An 11345-nucleotide genomic window follows, 5' to 3' on the forward strand; every position below is an offset into this window, starting at 1 on the left:
TCTTCTTCTCTAAAAATTATTCATCATCAAATTTTTCGAAGAAAAAAGAAGATGACTTTCTCAAAGTTATTTTTAATTATTTTGGTTATCATACTCACGAGTCTTTTATTTATCGGAGAATATCCTCCTCGTGCGTTTTCTTTATTTTTACAAATACTTGTACTTGTTGTTTATCCATTACTTTGTATTGCAATATTCATTAACTAATAAAATGCATCGTAATTTTTTTTAGTACCACCATGTCAAACTTGGCAAAACTCGAATTCATTGCTCTTGATATCACGAAAAAAAATTATATGCCATGGACTCTCGATGTATAAATGCATCTTGAGTCATTGGGTCTAAATGAGACCATAAAAGAAAATGGCATATCGACATCCCAAGAAAAGACAAAAGCCATGATATTTTTGCGTTGGCATCCCATGGCTTTGTGGAAGGGATTAAAAGAAAGATTCGAACAAATGAATTTAGTGAGAAATCATCAGGCACGACCCACTGGTTCAACGGCATTTCCTGAAGTAAATGTCGTAAGCAAAAATGAATTTAAATCTGGAAATCAAAATCAAAGTTATAAACAAGATTTTGGTCGAGGACGAAATCGAGGTCGTGGTCGTGGATGTGGACGTGGAAGTGGTCGTGGTCGTGGTCGTGGACGCGGCCGTGGTTTTGAAAATAATCGAGATAGTTACTTTTATAACTCATCTCAAAAGAACGTCCCAAACCATCCACAGAAAAGGCATCATGAAAATATGAGTGTTAATGAGAATCACTCAAAAAGATATGAAAGTTCTTGTTTCAGATGTGGTACTCCAGGACATTAGTCCCATATTTGTCGAGCCCCTGAGCATCTTTGTAAACTTTATAAAGAATCATTAAAGGGGAAAGAAAAGGAGACCAACTTCACTGAACAAAGTGAATTTTTGAGTGATTTAACTCATTTTGATGCTGGAGATTTTCTGATTGATTTCTCAGACAATGATCAATTTGCTGGTGGAATAAATATGTAAAATATTTTATGTGCCCATATGATAATGTTTTATTGTGTGCTATATTTTTGCATTTTATTGTCAGTAATTTTATTTCATTGCATATATTTTTTGAAGTTGAAATATGGAAAATGCTATGAGCAAAGGTGAAGTTTGCATACCCGATAGTGGTACAACGCACACTATCCTGCGAGATAAAAGATATTTCTTGGAACTAAAACCAACAAAAACAACGTTGAATACAATATCAGGTCCTGTAGACTTGATTAAAGGATGTGGTAAAGCACAATTTTTGTTACCTAATGGTACAAAATTTTTGATCAATGATGCTTTATATTCACCACAATCGAAAAGAAATTTGTTGAGTTTTAATGATATATATTCCCATGGGTATGATACTCAAACAATGAATGAAGGGAATGAGAAATATATGTGTCTTATCACATATAAATCAGGAAAGAAATATGTGATTGAAAAACTACCAATGCTCCCTACTGGATTGCATTATACACATATAAGTCCCATTGAATCAAACATGGTAGTTGATAATTCTTCGATATTAACCAATTGGCATGATCGATTGGGACATCCTGGTTCAACAATGATGCGAAGAATTATAGAAAATACACATGGTCATCCACTGAAAGACCAGAAGATCTTTCAGAATAATAAGTTTCAATGTAAAGCATGTTCTCTTGGAAAACTTATTATAAGACCATCACCAGTCAAAATCCAAACTGAATCACCAATGTTTCTTGAACGTATTCAGGGTGATATTTGTGGACCAATCCATCCACCATGTGGACCATTCAGATACTTTATGGTATTGATTGATGCCTCCAGCAGATGGTCACATGTATGTTTATTATCAACTCGAAATGTTGCATTTGCAAGATTACTTGCTCAAATAATAAAATTGAGGAATCAATTTTCCGATTATACAATCAAGAAAATTAGACTTGATAATGCCGGTGAATTTACTTCCCAAACTTTCAATGATTATTGTATGTCTATGGGAATCATTGTTGAGCATCCTGTTGCTCATGTACATACACAGAATGGATTGGCTGAATCATTGATTAAACGTCTGCAAATGATTGCTAGACCAATGATAATGAAAACAAAGCTCCCTATTTCTATATGGGGACATGCAATTTTACACGCTGCTTCATTAATTCGCATCAGACCAAGTGCATATCATAAATACTCCCCATTGCAGCTTGCATTTGGTAAAGAACCAGACATTTCTCATCTGAGAATTTTTGGATGTATGGTGTATGTGCCTATTGCACCACCGCAACGAAAGAAAATGGGACCTCAAAGAAAGGTTGGAATTTATATCGGTTATGATAGTCCATCAATCATTCGATATCTTGAACCTCAGACAGGCGACGTGTTCACAGCACGTTTTGCTGATTGTCATTTTAATGAGGAAATCTTCCCAATGTTAGGGGGAGAACATAAACATACCGAAAAGGAAATTACATGGTATGTATCATCATTGTTACATCTGGATCCAAGAACAAAACAATGTGAAAAAGATGTACAACAAATTGTACACTTGCAAAGAATAGCAAATCAAATACCAGATGCATTTGCAGACACAAAAGGGGTAACTAAATCATATATACATGCTGCAAATGCCCCTGCTCGAATTGAAATTCCAAAGAAACAAATGGAAGATACTCATGATGTCATTAAACGCCTAAAGCGTGGAAGACCAGTCGGTTCCAAGGATAAAAATCCTCGAAAAAGAAAATTCATAGAGAAACACGATGATCACAAAATAAAGAATGACGTTTCTGAAGAAACACATGATGATCACAAAATAGAGAATGGTGTTCCTGAAGAAACACATGATGATGAAAATGTTCTGTCAGAACCACAAACTGACGAGAATCATGAAATCTCTATCAATTATATTAATACTGGAAAAATATGGTACCGAAAAGATATAGATGAAATTGATGATATATTTTCTTATAATGTGGCAATCGACATCATAAATGATAACGAAGATCATGAGCCAAAATCTTTTGGTGAATGTAAAAATCGACAGGATTGGATAAAATGGAAAGATGCCATCCAGGTTGAATTAAATTCGCTAAATAAACGTAATGTTTTTGGACCTATAGTCCTTACACCTGAAGGTGTAAAACCTGTTGGTTACAAATGGGTTTTTATTCGAAAGCGAAATGAGAAAAATGAAATAGTAAGATATAAAGCTCGACTTGTTGCACAAGGTTTTTCTCAAAGGCCTGGAATTGATTATGAAGAAACGTATTCTCCTGTGATGGATGCAATTACGTTTCGGTATTTGATTAGCTTGGCGGTATCTGAAAATTTAGAAATGCGTCTTATGGATGTTGTTACAGCTTACTTATATGGATCACTTGATAGTAATATATATATGAAAATCCCTGAAGGATTTAAGATGCCTGAAGCACAAAGTTCAAAACCCAGGGAATGTTATTCTGTGAAATTACAAAGATCATTATATGGGTTAAAGCAATCAGGTCGAATGTGGTATAATCGACTAAGTGATCACTTGATGAAAAAGGGATATGTAAATAATTCAATATGCCCTTGTGTTTTCATTAAGAAAACAACATCCGGATGCGTAATTATTGCTGTATATGTTGATGATTTAAACATCATTGGAACGAATAAAGAAATTCAAGAAGTTGTGTCATACTTGAAGGAAGAATTTGAAATGAAGGATCTTGGAAAAACCAAGTATTGTCTGGGTTTACAAATTGAACAAAAAGAATGTGGAATGTTTGTTCACCAGACAAATTATACAGAAAAGATTCTTAAACGTTTTAATATGGATAAAGCAAATCCTTTAAGTACTCCAATGGTTGTTAGATCATTAAACATAGAAAAGGATCCATTCCGTCCATGTGAAGATGATGAAGATATTCTTGGTCCAGAAGTACCATATCTAAGTGCCATCGGTGCCCTTATGTACCTTACAAATTGTACAAGGCCTGATATATCTTTTGCCGTGAATCTGTTGGCAAGATTTAGCACATATCCAACAAAGAGACACTGGAACGGAATTAAACATATATTCCGTTATCTACGAGGAACGACAGACTTGGGACTTTTGTATTCAAAAGATGCTAATCCAAGTATAATTGGTTATGCTGATGCTGGATACTTATCTGATCCACACAAGGCACGTTCCCAAACTGGATATGTATTTACTCGTGGAGGCACTGCAATATCTTGGCGTTCTCAGAAACAAACGCTCGTAACAACTTCATCAAATCATGCCGAGATTATTGCACTACATGAAGCAAGTCGTGAATGTGTGTGGTTAAAATCAATGACCCAACATATCCAAATTTCATGCGGATTATCATCTGATGAGAAGCCTGTGATACTATATGAAGATAATGCTGCATGTGTTGCTCAAATGAAAGAAGGATACATAAAAAGCGACAGAACTAAACATATTCCTCCTAAGTTCTTCGCATTCACCAAGGAGCTTGAGAAGAATAGATGTATTGATGTTCGTCACATTCAATCAAGTGAAAACTCATCAGATCTCTTCACAAAGGCACTTCCTACGTCAATATTCAGAAAGCACATATATAATATTGGGATGCGCAATCTACGAAATTTGTGAAGAATTGTTCGTGTCAACATGAGGGGGAGTTTACGTGACTGCACTCTTTTTCCCTTACTATGGTTTTTATCCCAATGGGTTTTTCCTAGTAAGGTTTTTAACGAGGCAGTATAAAAACACGTAATGAAGACAATCATTATGATCATCATCACAAGGGGGAGTGTTGAAAAATATATTTAAAATGTGAGTATTGAATATTTGAATGTTGAATATTTGAATGTTGAAAATAAGAGTTGTAAATATTGAAAATTAGTGTGTGATGATGTAGGTAATGATGTATTTTATTTTTGGATTATTTGTAAAGATTTCCTATAAATAGATCTCTCATTTGTGAAGAAAATCACAATTGAGTAGAGAGAAAAATATTATAAAGTGTGTAGTTTGGTAAATTTTGAGAGTTTGAGATTTTTACTTTTTACAATAAATTTTTACTTTTTCACAACAACCTTTTCAATTTTGTATGCTAATAAATAATATGGACGAAAATATTCAATTGGTTGAAATTGATAAATTCATATATTTTGATTTAAACTATAGAATTTTATTTGGATAAAATAATTTAAGTGAAGATATTTGATTTAACAATATGTTTCAAATAGTATATATATCGAGTGAATTTGAAATTCATGACAATTTTTTATAAAGCTATCCAAAATAATGGAGAATAAATTTGCAATTCATTTAAATTTAAATCATTCAAATAAGTCCAATAAATTTGAAGTATATAATTTTAAATAACTCGATCCAAATACACTTTTAGATTATTTTACAACATACTCGTTTCTAAAAACGTTATTTAATTAATTTTATCTATCATGTCTATTTGTCTTTCTTTGTCCATTCATTTTCCTAGCTCTGATCACATGGTGTGCGAATGTCTACCAGTTTGCGACATCTCATTAAATTATATTTTTTCCAAAATGTCAATTCTACAAATTCTATACCCTAAAATGGAATCTTTTGGCCTTTTTTTGTATTTTGATTTGATAATTGTATATTGATATAGTTTGGTACATGGGATAAGATAGATTGATAAATAATCCTCCTTATCCCACGTTTGGTACCTTTTTAAAAAGTCCATCCGTGATAAATAATTTTACATAGAGATAAAATATTCCTTTTATGAGATAAGATAATTTTAATCTAATAATAAAAGCACCACAAATGACTTAATCACCCTCGATATATAAAAATCATAAACCTTATTGTTCTCTCATTTCACTTGTTGGTAGAAATTAAAATCAAGTAAATATTTTTATTTATTTTTATATATTATATAATATGATAATTATATAATGAACTCGAGATAATTATATAAATGTTTTTTATAAATCTTAATAAAATTATTAGTATCACTCAATTAACCTTACAAATTTATATTATATTTGACTTGACTAACAAAATTAAGGGCTCGATTATCATATTATATAATATATAAAATTAGGTATAAAAAAAATATCATGCAAGCACAGTCGGCACATGAACAGATAAGAAATATGAACTCAAGAAATAACTTTGAAATTATAAAATTTATTATGATAAGTTTAATTTTGTCATTACGATCTAATATATAAATTTAATCACTTTTATTAAAATCATACCAAATTTTAAATATAATATCTTACATCTTATTTATCATTAACTTATCATTATATTATATATCACATGTTTATCTTATCATGTATACCAAACTATGAGTCTAATTAATCATTTAGCTCTATATCTCCTACATCATTTTGCATCCCTTAAACCCTTTGTATAGATTTAAAATTAGTTGATTTAAAAAATTTTAATGAATTGAAACATTAAAATTTTGATTTTAATATATTAAAATGTGTTTAGAATTCAAAATTATTTCAAGCGTACTTAAATTCATGCCTCAACGGTGTGGATGCACAAGAATTGCACAAATTTTATTTTATTGTTCTAAAAAAAAGATCTGCACAAAATTTTCACGACTGGTTTTCTTTAAAAAAAATTGCAATTCTTCTTCTTTTAAAAAAACATAAAATAAAATAAATTTTGTGCAATTCTTGTGCATCCACACTAATTATTCAATAAAGTTACACACAACAAAACAAAATGTCACGACTGGTTTTCTTTGAAAAATCGATATCAATTCACAATAAAATCACACATAAACTTGGGTGCACAAATGTAGTTTTTCTTTGAACAATATAACAATGTTCGTCATACGACATGTACAAAATGAAATTGACCCTATGGCAGGAGGGAGGAGAAATGACATTCCAAATCATCTCTACGGCGGAATCGCCGGTCGTTGCTCTATCATTTTGTAATACAAAACAACGTTTTCCTGCATCCGACAAGGAAAAAAATAAGTAACCCCAATTCTCTGGTTTGGAAAAGCATATAATGTCAAAAACACAACGTAATCATTGAGATTCATTTTTTTATGACATCTGCAACCGCTACCTTTCGGTATACACTATAACTTATGCAAATCTCGTTAGTAAGATAAACTGTACTGTGCAAGTTTTGTGCAAAAGATGTGCCCGAGAAAATGTTGGTGGAGAAATCGAACCCTCGCCTACAATACAAAAACTCAGAAACCCCTTTGGGGGCAACTCGAGATTAATATTGCTAACCTGTCTTACGGTGTGCCATGTGGAAGGGTCAAAAAAGATGTAGCAACCTACTTCATAGGTTTCATTCTTTACAGTAGGAACTGAGTTCTTGTCCTTACTGAACCACATGTGGAGCTCTCTATGGAAGTACCACCCTCTATCATGCCTGTTAAGAAATTGAAAAACTTTTGAGTCATTTTCATTATGAGGAACGAAACTTTAAGCATGTAAAGTTATACGTAAAGATCATCATCCAACAAGTCGTAATATGACTAGTTTAGAGTTATGCATTAACATGAAGAATGGGTTAATCGAATGGTACATTTCTGAAAGACTGAAAAAACAAATGAAACTTTAAAGATGCAAGGAGATTAAATTTCTAAGTTGTGAGGGAATATTTATTTATATTTTTTTAGCACAAATTTTTGAAAACAAAACTTAAAAATTTTCAAGCTCTTCTAGAGTTAAATTCTCATTTCTAAGGATAAGAAGAGGCAGCCACACGTCCGTTGTAATAGAAACGTGCTTCTTTCCAAAAATACGTCGCTAATTAGCAAGAAGGATGAACGGGGCTAGCTATCTTTAAGCTCATTTTTATGAACTCAATGTTAATACTACAAGTTTCAACAACAAACCCTCTAACTATTCTATATTGCAAAAATTGTATAGCTACAGAGAAATGTATGCTCAAGAAACAAAGAGAAATGTAAATCGAATATCTCAATGAAAAAGTCTTACAGTTCATTTGCTGCAAAGAGTTGCGCCTGGTCTTGAGGCATACTGCAAGATAGGCGAGGAAATCCGCAAAGATAAGCATCACTGTACCTAAATTTTAAATTAATGAAAGTCCCAAATCGAAGTATTTACCTGTAAAAAATGTAAAACAACATCGCTAGATGGAATTTCTTGAAGTGACTAAGCTGCACGAATACAAGGCGAACATTAGTTAATAACAACGTTAACTGAATATGTTTGCACTAGTTAACCAATTAAAGGAATTAAAAAAACACCTTCAATGGAGGAGGTTGTTCAGTATTGTAGCAATCAGGGATATTATACTTGGGCCCTTCTTTCACAGGTTCATCAGACCATGGAGATGCAAACTTTTGGTTAAGAGGCTCCAGAGAATTTAAGTCGAGGCCAAGGGAGTGCGGATCAACTCCCATAGCAAGAGAAGTTTTCGCCGGATTGGCACCTTTTATTATTTTAAGCAAACCAAGCAACCCATAGTCATCAGGTCCAAGCCGAGAGCTTTGTGCCACCTCTTTACCTCTTGATGGATAATAGAAGCGAGGTTGTGGTTGAGGTTGCTGGAAATGCTGATATCGCTGCATAAGATGACAGATTACAAGTAATTAGAAATACAAAATATCCTTTATTTTCTTAGTCACTTGGGGGGGAAATCTGCAGTAAAGAAAGTCTTAGATAAATTACGAAAATTACTGGATCATTTGAAGCTTAAATCATAATAGTAAGAATAGGTCGTGCATACATCGGAACCATGAAAATGAAGATCTTGATTGTCTGGCATAGGAAATGAAATATCCTCTACCAGACAATCAAAATGAATATCTCCTGGTAGAAGATGTTTACTTGAAGATTTGTGAATATCTACATGGAGAGATCTTCCCATGTAGTAGACAAAAGGTATTTAAGAATCATGTAGATATTCACAAATCTTCAAGTGCATTAACTTACTGAATATTTCTGAGGCTGCACAAAATGTTCTTCCTGGCGCTGTGTTGCGCTATAGTCAACGAGACCGTCGATGTTAAGACCACCTATCACAATTCCAAGAAAGAAAAGCAAATAGATTCGTAGTATCAAGCTCAACTAATAATGATACATATTCCATTGAAGTCAGACTAGACTAAATAGATGACATCGGCAGCTAGACCCGTTCATTTTCTTGATGAAACAATTGAAACCCTAGCAAATCTCAAACTTTTCCATACGCGTGGTAATTCTAACTAACCGATATAGATTAGAGTTAACTAGGAGTTGATTTATTAAAGAATGTTGAAGAGAGTCTCACTCCCCACACCCAAAATGGACAATAACAACCGGTGACATTAGAAACACCAAGTTTATATTTCATCAGAAAATGTGACAAAATAGGTATCAAGACCATATATATGACTAGCCTTGACATGGTCATGAAAAAACAAAAATTATAATTGTGATGGCATATATGGTATCAAGACCATATGACCACCCATTGAAGTGGTTGCAAATTTATTACTATGAGAATTAAAGCACCTTCATATGGCGACCAAGGGGAAAAATCCTCATTTGGAATGCCGAAATATTGATTATGTTGAAAAAAACTGAAGTTACTGGTTTGCTTTAAACCTGTACAGTAAGGAAAAACCTCTCGTTAAAAAACAAGAAATTTTTTTTAAAAAAAAAGTCTTTATTTATAATTAATATCATCGCCATTTGAGTCATTTAATAATCCCATATAACTAAAATGACTGATCTCATCTTGAAATTGGCTTTGTGGAAGTGGCATGGGAACCCCAAAATGAGAATTTCCGGGAATGGGGAACATACAAGAAGCTAAGAAATCCAAATGTTACTTGAATAGCAGTGGCAGTGTAAATGAAATTGGTTTTTCAACATTTAATTTGCATGACTTGTATATCTATAAATGCAAATAAAGAATACTTCAATTTCAACTTATGTAAAAATGTACAATTTTGTTATCGCTGAGAAAACGTGGAAAACTAGCAAATGAATAAGTTAGATTATGCACATAGAACTTGTAAATGCTAAACAATCCAGCCAATATTGTTGTACTACTTAGGTAATCATATGTGATAAACGTATAGTATTTACCGGACAAATTCAAGCCAGAAACAGGACTAGGGATATTAGCCAACCCAGTAGAACTTGAACCACTACCATCTGCCCTGACAAAACCACCAATAGAATTGACAATTCGTCCTGCATGTCCCTTATTTGGAACCAAAGGTGGCTTATTTGGAATCAAAGGTGGCCCTGAAATCAAAAAATATTATGAAAAGATTGTAGAATCAAAACATTCTACAACATTTGACGTGTGACGTGTTTCTCATACTCGACGAGCCTCCTTGAGTTTGTTGAATGCCACTTGGAAGACCGACAATATTTGTTGAACTTCTGGATGCCGCATATGATCCAGGAAAATACGGAGTAAAACCCCCTTGAATATTGTTGCGAAGCCCTTTATTGTTTCCAGCAATATTGGGGAAAGAAAATTCGTGTTAATTCAAGCATTATAACATCTATATAAAAAAGTAGATATCGAGTAACTTGGAGAGTATACCACCAGATTCATTAGAAGCAGCACTAGATGGAACAAATGGGGTAGAATAGGGACTCATATAAGTTCTTCCATTGACATCCACACGGTTTGAGTTAGACTTGTTTGATGTCTTTGGTGTCCACATTTTGCACTTAAATAACTGCAAGATAATAAGTACAACATTATTAAATCATTCTGGTCTTTCAAAATATGCATGCCAAATTTTTTATGGCACGTGCAACACATTTACTGAGTTTCCAACTATTCGATCATGCATCGCCAAAAAGAATCATAAAGGATATAACAACTGAAGATCACCAATTGAACAAAAATCTAAGAACCATCAACTTTTTTTTAATACGCACAGTAATTTTTGGATATAATTTAAAGTCGTCATTCCATCATATATAAAGCAAGTGATGCAAACTCGTTTCCATGAATCTTTTAACGTCCAACGTACGGTAAATGTACAACGACATGATTTAAGTAACACAAATATAAGCGCACAATCGATGATCACAAAATAAATTTTTTTAATGTTTAACGGTCGAATAAACTTGTTTCTTTTTCTTTTGGGCATGAAAATCCAGATCTTTGTTTAAAAACCCACAAAACATAAACCAATTCTGTCTTTTTAATGCTTTGAAAAAAAAAATTCTGCCATTTTAATTTGCTAGGCACCAAGATCTCACTTCTGATAAAGTAATTCTCTTGGAAAAAATGTTTACAAAGTAAATCAGATCTCTTTATTCAACGATGTCTCCTTTAAATCATTAGCTCAACTAAATCTAATCCAGAATTCCAGAACTCCAGGAAAAAGAAGAGATCTAAGACAACATCGAATTTTTTAA

The 11345-nt window shown here is 32.8% G+C and overlaps 1 protein-coding gene across 1 annotated transcript; it reads right to left on the bottom strand.

Annotated features, from left to right (window-relative positions):
* Positions 1–6821: 6821 nt before the first annotated feature.
* On the bottom strand, positions 6822–10639 carry LOC142550808 (uncharacterized). Its single transcript, XM_075659858.1, has 9 exons — positions 10516–10639; positions 10047–10208; positions 9468–9560; positions 8701–8819; positions 8219–8536; positions 8076–8128; positions 7947–7988; positions 7230–7374; positions 6822–6937 (listed from the first exon to the last, which is right to left on the bottom strand). The coding sequence occupies exons 1-9, from the start codon at positions 10637–10639 to the stop codon at positions 6881–6883; spliced, it is 1113 nt and encodes a 370-aa protein (XP_075515973.1). The 3' UTR covers positions 6822–6880.
* Positions 10640–11345: the final 706 nt, after the last annotated feature.

Source organism: Primulina tabacum, chromosome 7, assembly GCF_025594145.1.
Source record: "Primulina tabacum isolate GXHZ01 chromosome 7, ASM2559414v2, whole genome shotgun sequence".
Taxonomy (NCBI): Eukaryota; Viridiplantae; Streptophyta; class Magnoliopsida; order Lamiales; family Gesneriaceae; genus Primulina; species Primulina tabacum.

Bases quoted from the DNA above. Each gene is read 5' to 3' on its own strand.
- LOC142550808 (XM_075659858.1), bottom strand. From the start codon at position 10,639: ATGTGGACACCAAAGACATCAAACAAGTCTAACTCAAACCGTGTGGAT. The intron at 9,561-10,046 runs GTAAATACTATA...CTTACTGTACAG, and splicing joins TTCTGGCTTGAATTTGTCCG to GTTTAAAGCAAACCAGTAAC. The intron at 6,938-7,229 runs GTTAGCAATATT...TGTCGGATGCAG, and splicing joins CATGGCACACCGTAAGACAG to GAAAACGTTGTTTTGTATTA.